The 17,189-nt window shown below is 42.7% G+C and overlaps 1 protein-coding gene across 2 annotated transcripts in view; it reads right to left on the minus strand.

The window, feature by feature from the left end:
• Positions 1-623: 623 nt before the first annotated feature.
• LOC139369587 (metal transporter CNNM2-like) overlaps positions 624-17,189 on the minus strand; it is a 68,984-nt gene continuing 52,418 nt past the window's right edge. The window contains exons 2-8 of one of the 2 annotated variants that reach the window (XM_071108837.1): positions 12,001-12,144; positions 11,444-11,581; positions 9,549-9,718; positions 6,947-7,040; positions 6,222-6,284; positions 4,215-4,393; positions 624-878 (exon numbers count right to left, since the gene is read on the minus strand). In XM_071108837.1, the coding sequence (XP_070964938.1) occupies positions 624-878; positions 4,215-4,393; positions 6,222-6,284; positions 6,947-7,040; positions 9,549-9,718; positions 11,444-11,581; positions 12,001-12,144 (1,043 nt within the window). Of the gene's footprint in view, positions 879-4,214; positions 4,394-6,221; positions 6,285-6,381; positions 6,434-6,946; positions 7,041-9,548; positions 9,719-11,443; positions 11,582-12,000; positions 12,145-17,189 lie in introns of both variants that reach the window. The other variant, XR_011627049.1, reaches the window with a different exon arrangement.

Consider the following 17,189-nt stretch of genomic DNA (forward strand, 5'->3'; position numbering starts at 1 on the left):
CTGTCCCCAGACCCATCCTCCCTCTTCTTCCCCTGTCCCCAGACCCATACTCCCTTCTCTCCCCCTGTCCCCAGACCCCTCCTCTCCCCAGACCCATCCTCCCTCCTCTCCCCCTGTCCCCAGATCCATCCTCCCTCCTCTCCCCCTGTCCCCAGACCCATCCTCCCTCCTCTTCCCCTGTCCCCAGATACATCCTCCCTCCTCTCCCAATGTGCCCAGACCCCTCCTCTCCCCCTGTCCCCAGACCCATCCTCCCCCCCTGTCCCCAGACCCATCCTCCCTCCTCTCCCCCTGTCCCCAGACCCATCCTCCCTCCTCTCCCCCTGTCCCCAGATCCATCCTCCCTCCTCTCCCCCTGTCCCCAGACCCATCCTCCCTCCTCTTCCCCTGTCCCCAGATACATCCTCCCTCCTCTTCCCATGTGCCCAGACCCCTCCTCTCCCCCTGTCCCCAGACCCATCCTCCATCCTCTCCCCCTGTCCCCAGATCCATCCTCCCTCCCTCCTCTCCCCAGACCCCTCCTCTCCCACTGTCCCCAGACCCATCCTGCCTCATCTCCCCCTGTCCCCTCTCCCCAGACCCATCCTCCCTCCTCTCCCCTGTCCCCACCACCCCAGTGTGGGCTAGATGGGTCCCTCATTGTGTGCAGTGTGGTTGACCCTGTGGGCCAGACAGTTCTGGGGCTGTGTGTTGAGGTTGAGCAGGCCGACTGTCTCGTGGTGGGCCATAGCTGGCGTCTCCAGCACGCCTCCCCCTCCACCATCGTGGAGCTCAGTGGTCAGAGTCAATTCGATCTTGGTGAACTCGCTGTCCATCGACTGGGGCGTCTTATCCATGCGCGACGCCATCAGGGCGTTCTGGTACTGCTGACGGGTCACCTGCGGGAGGATAATACAGTTAGTTACATGATATCAGGTTATATGATATTACAGTATATTAAATAGCATCCCTGGGCATCAGTTGAACTGGCAGATGTGGATATCTACATGATCATCTTGAATGATAGCATAGCTACATTTCCAATAGAACATTCTTATCCACTTTCTCCTGGTTTCAATCATGTTTCACCAACTGGACACATATATCTCACTAAACTCACACAGGGTGTGCCTCTGGGCTCCATGCTAGGCCCCCTATTGTTCATAATCTACATCCTCCCACTTGGACAGATCCTATGCCATCCAATTCAACCTCAACCTTCACTGTTATACAAGCGACACACAAATGTGACCCGTTTCAGGAAACTAGGCGTATGTCGCGGGTCACTACTTCACAGGTCAGTCATTTGAACATAATATATATATTTTTTTAATCAAAATGTGGTTTTTTTTTTTGGAAGAAATGCCTTCTGGAACATGTGAACTTTCATGTGCCTTAATAACAGACCTGTATGTCATCTGTAAAAACGAATACAATTGTTAAATTGCGAGCCTAGTTGGTTTAGCCACAGAAAAACACAGCAACCTTCCCGCTAGCCATGATTGGCTGAGATAATGAGTGGGCTGGACATGCCGGGAGATGAATTTGGATTGGTCTGCCATGTAGCACACTTCTGTCTATTTGAGCTGGTCAGTATCGGTAGGTAATCCTGTCTAACACTGCTTTAAAAAAAAAGATTGCTTAGTAGAACTGCAAAAGTGTTGCTCTCCACTTTCTGGAGGACCGAGTTTTGAAATCATTGGAATTAGAGTATGGTAGCTAAGGAGATGGAGAAAACACCGGTCTCCGGATTACATCTTCAAACTAAGGGCAACCATGGCATCTGTGACAGGGAGAAGAGTCCAACCATGATGTATACAGGTAAGATAGTTTAGCTAGCTACATTTTCAGATATTACACATTTCTAATTTTGACAGTTTTTTTCATTTCAAGTTAAAGTGTACTGTTAGCTAACATTAGCTGGCTGGCTCGCTACCTAACATTACGAGTATGATCGTATTATTTGTATCTCAGAGCCATTTTCTTGGCTAGTTATAGCCTAATGTTAGCTAGCTAACATTGAACCTGGTTGGTTAGCTACCTGCAGATTCATGCAAGGTAGTAACGTCATGAGTTGGGATTATGGTTTATTGTTTAGCTAGCTACATGTCTTAACAAAAGACTCCACTATGCAAATGTATGATTTAATAGAATGTCACTGCGACAACTGTTAACCAGTTATCTTGGGTGCTTGACTGCTGTTGTTAGGACAAAACGCTCAGATAAAGAGATTGGTGGAGCTAAAGCTTAAAAGGGTGCTGAATGGGTGTAGACAAAGAAGAGCTCTCCAGTAGGTACCAAAACATTCAAAGGCGATTTTCTCAAAAGTGAATTTACCAGTTTATCAACTGTCAAAGCAAAATGACTTTCCCATTGTTCCTCAAATGCAGTGTATGATATACCATTATGTAGCTCTGAGTCTCTGCTTTCATCCAATGTAAAAAACACAATTTCAAATTTTGCTACTTAAGACCGAATCAAGGCGGTAGGTCACAAATGTGTGTGTGTGTACAGTATGTGCGTGCAAACGTGTGTGTAGAAGTGTGTATAGACACTCCTTGAAATACTGCAGGTCCGACAGCCATAACAGAGTAGTCAGGCATGTCTACAATTGAAGTCGGAAGTTTACATACACTTAGGTTGGAGTCATTAAACTCATTTTTTAATCACTTCATACATTTCTTGTTAACAAACTATAGTTTAGGACATCTACTTTGTGCATGACACAAGTCATTTTTCCAACAATTGTTAACAGACAGATTATTTCACTTATAATTCACTGTATCACAATTCCAGTGGGTCAAAAGTTTAGAAAATGATGTCATGGCTTTAGAAGCTTCTGATAGGCTAATTTACATAATTTGAGTCAATTGGAGGTGTACCTGTGGATATATTTCAAGGCCTACCTTCAAACTCAGTGCCTCTTTGCTTGACATCATGGGAAGATGAAAATAAATCAGCCAAGACCTAAGAAAAACAATTCTAGACATCCACAAGTCATCCTTGGGAGCAATTTCCAAATGCCTGAAGGTACCACGTTCATCTGTACAAACAATAGTACACAAGTATAAACACCATGGGACCACGCAGCCATCATACCGCTCAGGAAGGAGATGCGTTCTGTCTCCTAGAGATGAATGTACTTTGGTGCGAAAAGTGCAAATCAATCCCAGAACAACAGCAAAGGACCCTGTGAAGATGCTGGAGGAAACAGGTACAAAAGTATCTATATCCACAGTAAAACGAGTTCTATATCGACATAACCTAAAAGGCCACTCAGCAAGGAAGAAGCCACTGTTCCAAAACCGCCATAAAAAGCCATATTACGGTTTGCAACTGCACATGGGGACAAAGATCGTACTTTTTGGAGAAATGTCCTCTGGTCTGATGAAACAAAAATAGAACTGTTTGGCCAAAATGACCATCTTTATGTTTTGGGGAAAAAGGGGGAGGCTTGCAAGCCAAAGAACACCATCCCAACCGTGAAGCACGGGGGTGGCAGCATCATATTGTGGGGGTGCTTTGCTGCAGGAGGGACTGGGGTACTTCACAAAATGGATGGCATCATGAGGATGGGAAATTATGTGGATATATTGAAGCAACATCTCAGTCAGGAAGTTAAAGCTTGGTCGCAAATGGGTCTTCCAAATGGACAATGACCCCAAGCATGCTTCCAAAGTTGTGGCAAAATGGCTTAAGGACAACAAAGTCAAGGTATTGGAGTGGCCATCACAAAGCCCTGACCTCAATCCTATATAACATTTGTGGGCAGAACTTAAAAAGTGTGTGCAAGCAAGGAGGCCTGCAAATATGACTCCACCAGCTCTGTCAGGAGCAATGGACCAAAATTCACCCAACTTATTGTGGGAAGCTTGTGGAAGGCTACCCGAAACATTTGACCCAAGTTAAACAATTTAAAGGCAATGCTACCAAATACTAATTGTGTGTATGTAAACTTCTGACCCACTGGGAATGTGGTGAAAGAAATAAAAACTGAATGAAATCATTCTCTCTACTATTATTCTGACATTTCACATTCTTAAAATAATGTGGTGGTCCTAACTGACCCAATACAGGGAATTTTTACTTGGATTAAATGTCAGAAATTGTGAAAAACTGAGTTTAAATGTATTTAGCTAAGGTGTATGTAATCTTCTGATTTCAACTGTATCTGTTGTGTGTGTGTGTGTGTGTGTGTGTGTGTGTGTGTGTGTGAATCCTGACTATCCTCTCACCTTGATGTACTGCAGGTCAGACACAGCCCTGACAGAGTAGTCTGGCATGTATATCTGTAGGAAGGCGTTCAGCTGGTTGTTACTGCTCCCCAGCGTGGGTGTGATGGCATCGATGCGGTCACTCCGGTTCAGGGAGTCTGAGTGGTTCAGGCCAAACGGCCGCGGGGGGGACTTGTTCTCTGCACAGGATAGAGAAGAATAGAAGTTTTCGGCTTCTGTTCACAGTAAATACACATCTGGGGTTGGGGTCGATCCCATGTCTATAAAAGTCGATTCAGAACGTAAACCAAATTCCAATATCCAATTCTGCATTTTCCTCATTGAAAAGCATTGAAGAGACCTGGAATTGAAATGGAATTGACCCCAGCCCTGATCTGAGAACAGAATAGAGAACAGAGTAAAAGCAGAACATGTCACACAGACACTGTATATGGAATCCACAATCGGTTATAGCTGTACTGCTGTACCTAGCCATAGCTGTGTATGATTTATGTTTGTCATCTAATCTCCTTTTACACAACCTGATTGTGCATCATCTATTTACTGAATTCTACGCAGAATGAGAAGCTATTTCTTTAATTGAATGATTAGGTAACATATAGGCCAAGAATCCTTGGTGCAATGTATGGAAATCTAATATATATTTTAAGTCCTCCCATTAGGGGGGGTGGGCTTTGCTTCACAGGTTTTGAGTCGGTGGTCTAGAGTGATGCCGCTTTTTCCCCACTTCTCAAATGAGAATACTTTCTCTTTATTTTAATTAAACTCAGCTTATGTTTTCCACTCCTTAAAAAGCAGACGAGAGGAAAACCACACAACAAAGTGGAAAAGAGGTGGGCTTGCAGAGGACTGGGGCGTTAATGCTCACTACTCTGGCTGGAATGTATGTAATCCTGGGTTTGGATGTGGTCCCCAGACCCACGCAGTAGTCCAAGGCCCAGTGAACCCTGGGAGATTAGTACTCTACTTTCTCGGGGGACGACGGGGGACGGTAGGGGATGGAGGAGTGGATGGAGTGGAAGAGGGTGGAGTGGGACAAGGGGGAAAAGAAGGAGGAGGGAATTTAGTAAATATAGGGTGGATCAGAGGCTTGAGTCGTGTGTGTGTGTGTGTGTTTATGTTTTCAGAATGTGTGTGTGTGCTTGCAGCTTGTGTGCATGCTGCAGTCAGTGGCCCTGCGGGGGGCTGTAACTCATAGCCTTGTTTATGGAGTCAGAGGGTTAAGGGGCTAGAGGGGTGGAGCCTGTCTCTAGTGGCGGCTATGCCTCACTCTGGGGGCCCCTACTACACTATTCACTGGCTTGAGTTATGGCACTGGTTACCACGCACGCACGCACGCACGCACGCACGCACGCACGCACGCACACACACACACACACACACACACACACACACACACACACACACACACACACACACACACACACACACACACACACACACACACACACACACACAGGAATGGACGATTCACATGCACAGTACACAGTAACAGACATCCTTCAGAACCCAAAACAATAGTTAAGTCCTGCCTTGTTAAACGTCCATGCAGAACAACATTTAATATGCAAAGCAAACGTAAGGACAGCGTAAGTAGGACATGCATATTAATACACAAACATGCAACAAACAATATGCTCAAAGTATTCTTGCTATGTGGCACAAGAGAATTCCACTCTCAAAGAATTTAAGCTCATGACCAGCAGGTCCAGAATTCATTGCTATGTCCACAACACATCATGCAGTTTTGATACCGGTAAATACCAGGCTTAGGTGAAGTGTACACTCATCCCATTGGGTGATAGACAGATGGAAGAGGCATATTAGATGTGAGGAGAGATGGAGAGATAGAGGGATAGGGGGATGGACGGACAGACAGACAGGCAGACAGACAGACAGACAGGTTGACAGACAGACAGACAGTCAGACAGACAGGTTGACAGACAGACAGGTTGACAGACAGACAGGCAAGCAGACAGGCAGACAGGAAAGAGAGGACTACCATACCTGGAGATCCTGCTAGGGACTCAGCCCTACTGACAACGAAGGTACGAGACAGGGAGAGAGGGACTGGCGAGGAGAGACGGACGACAGAGAGGGGAGACACACGGAAAAATCCATCACCAGAGGCCACAAATGAAATAATTGTATAACGTTACCGTCGTACACCGTGTCCTGAAAAACAACCAACGTGCCATCCAAGCACATTGAAAGAGGGTCTGTGATAAAATATGACAAAATACATCATCTCATAAGCATGTGCTCTATGTTCCATAAACCAAACTACAGTGACAACTTTTTTTGATGAGGAGGGTGTAATTCTGCCCTCTCACCAGCAGGTGTCTCTGAGATCCTACTAGCGCCTGACTGGAAGTTTGTGAATGAACTGAGAAAATACAGAGGCTGCGTCACAATTTTTTTTATCATACCTTGCTTCAATATGAGTCAATTCACTTGGTTACTGATAAACTGTTTCTTTACAATTTGTAAACCAGTCATCCTAGACCTATCCCTTGTCTCAGTAGCTGCCAATGGATGATGGGTAGGAGGGAATTGGGGAAATCTGAAATATACATGGTAGGTGCCTATAGACTACAATTTAGTATTTTTGTAAAGTAGTTTTATATAGGTACGTAGGTTTCTTGACAAAAGTGTTGTGTACTGCAGTGAATATTTATAGGACCTCATTTTAGACACAGCCATTGAGACGTCGGTATACAAGGAAGTCTTACCTGGAGAGGTGGTGAGAGCCATCATCCCATAGGAGGAGAACGCTCCTGCTTCAAACTTCATCCCTTCCTTCCCTGCCTCCACCTCCACCTTCCCCTGCAGAGGAGCACAACACACTCTGCGTAAGAGTCTGAAGAAGACTCAGATCAGTTGAGAAGTACTGCGGGGTATAGAGGTTTGATCATCAGCTACAGTAAATTCACTATGTGTTTTTGTTTCGGCAGCATTACAGTCTGAACCGCGTAACAGCATTTCAGAATTCACACCTCGAACAATATTCTGACAAATCTCTCCTTCGCAGTGAGATGACGATCTACTTCACCTTCTTTTTAAAGGCCCAGTGCTTTTTGTTCTTCCTGTGTTTTGTATCATATTGTACAACAGCTGACGAAACTGTAAACCGTGTTATTTCCTGATAGTTACTGGTTGAAAATATAATCTCATCAAGCAGGGTTTAGCATGGGTGGAGTTTCAGCTTGCCTGGTTACAGCACCAGGCGGTAGATAAGTTAATAGACCAATAACAAAGAGAGTTCAAACCTCTCTGCCAATAACAGCTGTTTTTTTGTTTTCGGGTGCCCTCCCCCTCCCCACTCAGACCACTCCCAGACCGCCGTAGCAATTTTTTATTTATTTTTATTTTTACAATTTTAATGTAAAACTATTACAGAATGATACTTAATTGTTACCCAGAAGTGATTTGATATTGATATAAAAACATCTGCATTGAGGCTTTTGAATCCACAAAGTCAATTTCCTATTTGCAAGCTGCAACATTTGAGCCAATCCATCTTTAACACTTCCTCTTAATAAAGATGAAATACCCAATGCAGAAGTGTTTATCTCAATAGCAAATCATTTCATGTTAACAATTAAGTACCTTACTGGGATTGTTTTCAATCAAAATGGTCAAAAAGAACCAAATTCTCAAGAATTTAGCTTGGACTGTCTGGGAGTGGTTAGAGCTGGGAGGGGAAAACTGAAAACTAGCTGTTAATTGGCCGAGAGGTTCGGAACTCTCTTTCTTATTGGGCTATTAACTAATTTACCGCCTGATGATGTCACCAGTCAGGTCAAAACTCCATCCTCTTTTCAAACAACTCTTACACTAAAAAGGGCATCATCATCATTTTCACAATTTCACTGTATTTTTCCAACCTCATAGTGCGGAAATATAAATAAAATACAGAAAATTCAATTTTTTTGACTGCACTGGGCCTTTAAAACAGGTACTTGCAGCATCACTTCCGACTTGCATCACCCTCATGCTGCCACCCTGACTCGAGGGCAAATCTCACTCTTGTTTATAAATCGTGGAAAATCCCCTTGCTTTGTTTAATAGCTGCCAATCCCCTTCCTGGCCTACACTCTTAGGGAAAGGGTTCCAGAAGATTATTTAGCTATCCCCATATGAGAACCCTTTTTGGTTCCAGGTACAAACTATTTCTGGTTTCAGGTAGAACCCTCTGTGGAAAGGGTTTTACATGGAAGTCAAAAGGGTTCCACCTGGAACCAAAAAGGGTTCTCCTATAGGGACAGCTGAAGAATCGCTTAGGTTCTAGATAGCACTTTTTTCCCTAAAGCCTCTTTTATACCTGGTTCTGACATGCGTCAGTTGCCCTGATCTTGTCAACATTCTGATTGTGCCCACATTTTATCAACAGGTGTAGACAATCAAAAGACGCATTGTGAACTGATTGTGATTTGACCTTCCTGACCACCGGAGGAAGTCAAAGACGCATCTTGGACGGATATCCTTTAAGTGTAAACGAATCCTGACCACGAAAGCTTAGAAATTTGTCCCGTCCTCTAAAAATAAATTGCACTGGCCTGTTGAGGTAGTAATTATGGGCAACGATACCTTGACAATTCCTCCAGAATTAACATCATGGACTTCATTAGAAACTAACTGCCTACTGGAGTGGGAGTGGGAACAGGAAAACCCAAAGACCATTTTATTCAGAGCTGGACAAGTTATTGGGCTGTAAGGATGAGTATAAAGAGTTAGCTGTTTTCTGTCGATTGATACAGCTCGTGTCGTAAGGGGAGGTTCAAGTCAGGTTGGATAATTTTGCATCGAGGGAGGGACCAGGGAATCTGGTCACAATACGGACATGGTGGGCAGATAACAGACACATTTTATTACCATGTGTAGACGCAACAAATCTCTATATTGATCGGATGATGACAACTACATGTTAATGCAAGGTGTAACCACAGCTGAAAAGTGTAGTGACCGTCTCCCAATAGCATGGCCCGTTTCTGACCTGGTCCGATAGTGTGGCCCATTTCTGACCTGGCCCGATAGTGTGGCCCATTTCTGACCTGGCCCGATAGTGTGGCCCATTACTGACCTGGCCTGATAGTGTGGCCCATTACTGACCTGGCCCGATAGTGTGGCCCATTTCTGACCTGGCCCATTACTGACCTGGCCCGATAGCGTGGCCCCGCTCTACATTTGTCACTGCTGTCATTGTACAACTACATACAGCATCTCAATCACTGCAAGTAAAATATCTGCTATCTGCAAAACCAGTGTTTGTGAGTGCCCCAATAGCGTGGCCCCGTACTAACCTCTGGCCCAATGGCGTGGCTCGGTACTGACCTGCAGGATTAGTATGAAGTAGTCCACAGGCTTGTTCCTGTGGAAGAGGTAGTGCTCCGGTGCTCTCTTGTTCTTCTCGTCGTACTTCAGCTCCTGGATCACGTTGGGGTGTTTGAGCAGACGCAGAAGGATCTTCTCTGACATCTGCACCGGCCCGAACGACTCCACCTCTGGAGAGGGGGATGGATGGAGAGAGAGAGATGGCAAGAGAGAAAGAAAGAGAGAGAGAGAGAGAGAAAGAGAGGGGGAGAGAGAGAGTCAGAGAGAGAGAGAGAGTCAGAGAGAGAGAGAGAGAGAGAAAGAGAGGGGGAGAGAGAGTCAGAGAGAGAGTCAGAGAGAGAGAGAGAGAGAGAGAGAGAGAGAGAGAGAGAGAGAGAGAGGGAGAGAGAGAGTCAGAGAGAGAGAGTCAGAGAGAGACAGAGGGAGAGAGAGAGAGTCAGAGAGAGAGAGAGTCAGAGAGAGAGGGAGAGAGAGAGTCAGAGAGAGAGAGAGGGGGAGAGAGAGAGTCAGAGAGAGAGAGTCAGAGAGAGAGAGGGAGAGAGTCAGAGAGAGCGATGGAGAGAGAGATAATTTAAGAACAAATTGACCAATATAGTAAGATTCAACATTGTACAAGACAACAAGATGCAGTGGTAAGACACAATATGTTGTGATGTAATACCCTACAATACCATATCAACAATAGAATTCCATGTCAAAACACACTCCCTCTCTTTCATTTACCATATCACCTCATTATCACCGTATCCACGGTAAATTGACTATAATCACGTGTATTGCACACAGGCTCAACCTGATACTCCCCATACTCTATCAGTATTCTCATTGGTCAAGGTAAAAAAAGGTTAACCAATCGTGCCCCTGACACCAGAGTGTGGTGATATGTCTCAGTTGGCAGCTTGCTCCACCACACTACGGTAGGGCCCTGCTAATAGCCAAAGTTCCTTTAGAGGGGCCAGCGGGGCCACAGCTTTAAGCGATGCTTAGCAGCTCGCTAGGTCAAAGTTCTCACCAAATCCCCTACAAATGCAACATATTTTAATCACCTGTGCTCTACTACTGGTAGCTAGCTGGGACATTCCACGGTGGTTCCAGTTGTACGTTCCATGGGATTTTTCTAATAGTATTTAAAATCTTTTAAACACTTGGCACCACAGCCATATATTGATCTGGATCTAATGTTCTGCTTTGAGCTTTAGCCTGTTTGTTTTAGCCTGTTTGTTTTAGCCTGTTTGCTTTAGCCTGCCTGAAGTGCCAGATGGAATGGGGTTTGCACTTTGGGGACTATTCCATTCGAACCCATTGCCCTAGGCAAGCTCAATCAAGCACATCTCAATCAAGAATGTCAAACATATGTGAATGCAGGTCTGGCATGCAGACATGCCTTCTGTGAGAACCCCAGAAATCAGCCAAACTGTTGAAAGTGATGTCATCGTGAAAGTAGTGTAACCAAATTGTGAAATGTGTTCCAAGCTAAATGCTCCAGTCTCCCAACCGATGAGAACATGACACGCAAGCAAATAGTCGACCGTTTTCAGACTGAGCCATATAAAGTCTGTGCAGACATCCCCTGCCGCGCTCGCCAGAGGCCTAGTGTCTCCTCTCAGACAATCACCCACGTGTACATCACAAACACACATTCTCGTCTCAGACACACACTGTCGCCACACACACACATTCACGTGTCGCAAACACACACTCAAACACACACTCTCGCCCTCTCCACACACACACACACACACACACACACACACACACACACACACACACACACACACACACACACACACACACACACACACACACACACACACACACACACACACACGTTCCACAGTCAGGGTTCTGAGGGCACACTGGGGGAAGTCAAGCAGCAACGCAGTGTGCACACTTGCCTGTTGCTAGGTAACGCAGGGTTGCCAGCAGAAGCTGAGGTGATATTTTAACCTTCATTTCACTGTCGTTGGGCTTGAAGGCTGAGAAATCCTGCTTCCGCTCACGATGGGTGATTTTCTTCTTCGTTTTGTTGTCAGCTGAGGGGAGAAAGAATTGGGGAATAGGGATGAAAGGGGAGGAATTGTTTTTAGGAAAAGGGAGAAATTGTAAGCTGACTTTGATAGTGCATTTCCTAGGTACAAGGGTGAATAAACTTTAGTTACTCCAAGGAATTTATTTTCAAGCAACTATATTCTTTCCCTATGGACAACGTGTGTACAATTTAACATTTAAAAAATGGGGGAAACAGAGTTGCCGGTGAAACATTACTGGACATAACATAACAATAAAACAATGTAAATTGCCTGGAAGATAAACCTTTGCAGTAGCACCTTATATTACAGCAGATAATAAAGTGGTACTGGTCTGGTAACAGGTTCAAGTTACTCAAAATGAAAACATTGATACCCCTTCATTTCAATAAAATGTGCGCAAAGTAAATAGTTTGGGCACCTACTGTACAAGTCTGTCTCGTCCAGGATCTCTGACTTGATGATTTCCTCGATTATGTCCTCCAGGGTGACGATGCCCAGGACCTCGTAGAAGGGGTCCCCCTCACCCTCGTTGTTCACCCTCTGAACTATGGCCAGGTGGGATTTACCTAACACACACACACACAGAAGGAGAGATAGAGAGACAGAGATAGAGAGAGAGAGAGAGAGAGAGAGAGAGAGAGAGAGAGAGAGAGAGAGAGCGATAGAACACACATTTAAGAGGTTGTAAAGTTTGGGTCACAGTGATAAAGTGCGGCAAGAGCCTCTGTCTCCAACGCTATGAAGGTCAACTTATGAACACGTGGGCTTTTTGAACAGTGGATAGAGGTCAAGTGCTCTCTGTTCATGCAATATATCACTAATCACAAACCAGGTGGTTCGCGGCCTGAATGCTGATTGGCTGAAAGTATGACAAAGAAATACATATTTTTACGTCGTTAAACAGTTTATAACAGCAATAAGGCATCTCAGAGGTGTGTAGTATATGGCCAGTATTCCGAGTACTGTGGCCAGGTACTCTGTGTTCCGTCGTACAAAAGAACAACCCTTGGCCGAGGTCTTTTGGCAACACAACACACATCCACAGGCCTCACTGCTTAATGATACATTGCGTAAAGTAATAAAGCACGCATCATACATCATCATATTTTATTCCCCTCATCAATGTACACCCAATGCCCCATAACGACAAAGCGGGAAAAGGTCTTTGGACATTTTTGCAAAAAAACTTGAAATAACAAAAATAACAGAAATAACTCATTTACATAAGTATTCAGACCCTTTGCTATGAGACTCAAAATTGAGCTCAGGTGCATCCTGTTTCCATTGATCATCCTTTAAATGTTTCTACAGCTTGATTGGAGTCCACCTGTGGTAAATTCAATTGATTGGACATGATTTGGAAAGGCACACACCTGTGCAGTTGACAGTGTATGTCAGAGCAAAAACCAAGCCATGAGGTCGAAGGAATTGTCCATAGAGATCAGAGACAGGATTGTGTCGAGGCACAGATCTTGGGAAGGGTACCAAAAATGTCCTCCAGCATTGAAGGTTCCCAAGAACACAGTGGCCTCCATCATTCTTAAATGTAAGAAGTTTGGAACCACCAAGACTATTCCTAGAGCTGGTCACCTGGCCAAACTGACCAATCAGGGGAGAAGGGCCTTGGTCAGGGAGGTGACCAAGAACCCGATGGTCACTCTGATCGAGCTCCAGAGTTCTACTGTGGGGATGGGAGAACCTTCCAGAAGGACAACCATCTCTGTAGCACTCCACCAATCAGGCCTTAATGGTAGAGTGGCCAAACAGAAGCCAATCCTCAGGCAAAGGCACATGACAGCCCACTTGGAGTTTGCCAAAAGGCACCTAAAGGACTCTCAGACCATGAGAAACAAGATTATCTGGTCTGATGAAATCAAGATTGAACTCTTTGGCCTGAATGCCAAGCGGTGAAGCATGGTGGTGTCAGCATCATGCTGTGGGGATGTTTTTCAGCGGAATGGGACTGGGAGACTAGTCAAGATCAAGGCAAAGATGAACAGAGCAAAGTACAGAGAGCTCCTTGATGAAAACCTGCTCAGACTGGGGCAAAGGTTTACCTTCCAACAGGACAATGACCCTAAGCACACAGCCAAGAGAACACAGGAGTGGCTTCGGGACAAGTCTCTGAATGTCCTTGAGTGGCCCAGCCAGAGCCCAGACTTTAACCCGATCGAACATTTCTGGAGAGACCTGAGAATAGCTGTGCAGTGAAGCTCCCCATCCAACCTGACAGAGTTTGAGAGGATCTGCAGAGAAGAATGAGAGAAACTCCCCAAATACAGGTGTGCCAAGCTTGTAGCATCATACCTAAGACTCAAGGCTTAAATCGCTGCCAAGTGTGCTTCAACAAAGTACTGATTAATGGGTCTGAATAATTATGCAAATGACAAATAGTAAAAAAAATATTTAAAAAAATTATTTGACCATAAAATACGTATGAACATACTGGGCATATGCTTTGAGGTTTGCAACTTAATAAAAGCTTGCAGAAAGTAACAGTGAGTAACATAGTCTCACTAGTAATACAGTAGTAACAGTGAGATGGTAACACTAGCAATACAGTAGTAACATGAACCTAGTAACACCAGTAATACAGTAACATATTAACACTAGTAATACAGTAGTAACAGTAACATAGTATAACTAGTAATACATTGGTAACAGTAACAAAGTAACACTAGTAATACAGTAGTAACAGTAACATAGTAACACTAGTAACACAGTAGTAACCGTGAGATGGTAAGACTAGTAATACAGAAGTAACAGTAACATAGTAACACTAGTAATACAGTAGTAACACAGCAACACTAGTAATACAGTAGTAACAGTGAGAGAGTAACACTAGTAATACAGTAGTAACAGTGAGAGTAACACTAGTAATACAGTAGTAACAGTAACATAGTAACACTAGTAATACAGTAGTAACAGTGAGATGGTAACACTAGTAATACAGTAGTAACAGTAACATAGTAACACTAGTAATACAGTAGTAACAGTAACATAGTAAAAGTAGTAACACAGTAGTAACCGTGAGATGGTAAGACTAGTAACACAGAAGTAACAGTAACATAGTAACACTAGTAATACAGTAGTAACACAGCAACACTAGCAATACAGTAGTAACAGTGAGATCGTAACACTAGTAATACAGTAGTAACAGTGAGATAGTAACACTAGTAATACAGTAGTAACCGTAACATAGTAACACTAGTAATACAGTGGTAACAGTGAGATGGTAACACTAGTAATATGGTAGTAACAGTGAGATGGTAACACTAGTAATACAGTAGTAACAGTAACATAGTAACAGTAGTAATACAGTAGTAACAGTGAGAAAGTAACACTAGCAATACAGTAGTAACAGTAACATAGTAACACTAGTAATACAGTGGTAACAGTGAGATGGTAACACTGGTAATACAGTAGTAACAGTGAGATGATAACACTAGTAATACAGTAGTAACAGTGAGATGGTAACACTAGTAATACAGTAGTGACAGTAACATAGTAACAGTAGTAATACAGTAGTAACAGTGAGAAAGTAACACAAAAAATACAGTAGTAACAGTAACATAGTAACAGTAGTAATACAGTGGTAACAGTGAGAAAGTAACACTAGCAATACAGTAGTAACAGTAACATAGTAACACTAGTAATACAGTAGTAACAGTAACATAGTAACACTAGTAATACAGTAGTAACAGAAACATAGTAACACTAGTAATACAGTAGTAACAGTGAGATGGTAACACTAGTAATACAGTAGTAACAGTAACATAGTAACACTAGTATTACAGTAGTAACAGTAACATAGTAACACTAGTAATACAGTAGTAACAGTGAGATGATAACACTAGTAACACAGTAGCAACAGTGAGATGGTAACACTAGAAATACAGTAGTAACAGTAACATAATAACACTAGTAATACAGGAGTAACAGTAACATAGTAACAGTAGTAATACAGTAGTAACAGTGAGATAGTAACACTAGTAATACAGTAGTAACAGTGAGATAGTAACACTAGTAATACAGTAGTAACAGTAACATAGTAATACTAGTAATACAGTGGTAACAGTGAGATGGTAACACTAGTAATACAGTAGTAACAGTGAGATGGTAACACTAGTAATACAGTAGTAACAGTAACATAGTAACACTGGTATTACAGTAGTAACAGTAACATAGTAACACTAGTAATACAGTAGTAACAGTGAGATGATAACACTAGTAATACAGTAGTAACAGTAACATAGAAACACTAGTAATACAGTAGTAACAGTGAGATGATAACACTAGTAATACAGTAGTAACAGTCACATAGTAACACTAGTAATACAGTAGTAACAGTAACATAGTAACACTAGTAATACAGTAGTAACAGTAACATAGTAACACTAGTTAATACAGTAGTAACAGTAACATAGTAACACTAGTAATACATTAGTAACAGTAATGCAGTAGCACTAGTAATACAGTAGTAACAGTAACAGTAACACTAGTAATACAGTAGTAACAGTAACATAGTAACACCAGTAACACAGTAGTAACAGTGAGATGGTAAGACTAGTAATACAGAAGTAACAGTAAGATAGTAACACTAGTAATACAGTAGTAACACAGCAACACTAGTAATACAGTAGTAACAGTAACATAGTAACACTAGTAATACAGTAGTAACAGTGAGAAAGTAACACTAGTAATACAGTAGTAACAGTAACATAGTAACACTAGTAATACAGTAGTAACAGTGAGATGGTAACACTAGTAATACAGTAGTAACAGTAACATAGTAACACTAGTAATACAGTAGTAACAGTGAGATAGTAACACTAGTAATACAGTAGTAACAGTAACATAGTAACACTAGTAACACAGTAGCAACAGTGAGAGTAACACTAGTAATACAGTAGTAACAGTAACATAGTAACACTAGTAATACAGTAGTAACAGTGAGATGGTAACACTAGTAATACAGTAGTAACAGTAACATAGTAACACTAGTAATACAGTAGTAACAGTGAGAGAGTAACACTAGTAATACAGTAGTAACAGTGAGAGTAACACTAGTAATACAGTAGTAACAGTAACATAGTAACACTAGTAATACAGTAGTAACAGTGAGATGGTAACACTAGTAATACAGTAGTAACAGTAACATAGTAACACTAGTAATACAGTAGTAACAGTAACATAGTAACAGTAGTAACACAGTAGTAACCGTGAGATGGTAAGACTAGTAACACAGAAGTAACAGTAACATAGTAACACTAGTAATACAGTAGTAACACAGCAACACTAGCAATACAGTAGTAACAGTGAGATCGTAACACTAGTAATACAGTAGTAACAGTGAGATAGTAACACTAGTAATACAGTAGTAACCGTAACATAGTAACACTAGTAATACAGTGGTAACAGTGAGATGGTAACACTAGTAATATGGTAGTAACAGTGAGATGGTAACACTAGTAATACAGTAGTAACAGTAACATAGTAACAGTAGTAATACAGTAGTAACAGTGAGAAAGTAACACTAGCAATACAGTAGTAACAGTAACATAGTAACACTAGTAATACAGTGGTAACAGTGAGATGGTAACACTGGTAA

Source organism: Oncorhynchus clarkii, chromosome 17 (genome assembly GCF_045791955.1).
Source record: "Oncorhynchus clarkii lewisi isolate Uvic-CL-2024 chromosome 17, UVic_Ocla_1.0, whole genome shotgun sequence".
In the NCBI taxonomy this organism is placed as follows: domain Eukaryota; kingdom Metazoa; phylum Chordata; class Actinopteri; order Salmoniformes; family Salmonidae; genus Oncorhynchus; species Oncorhynchus clarkii.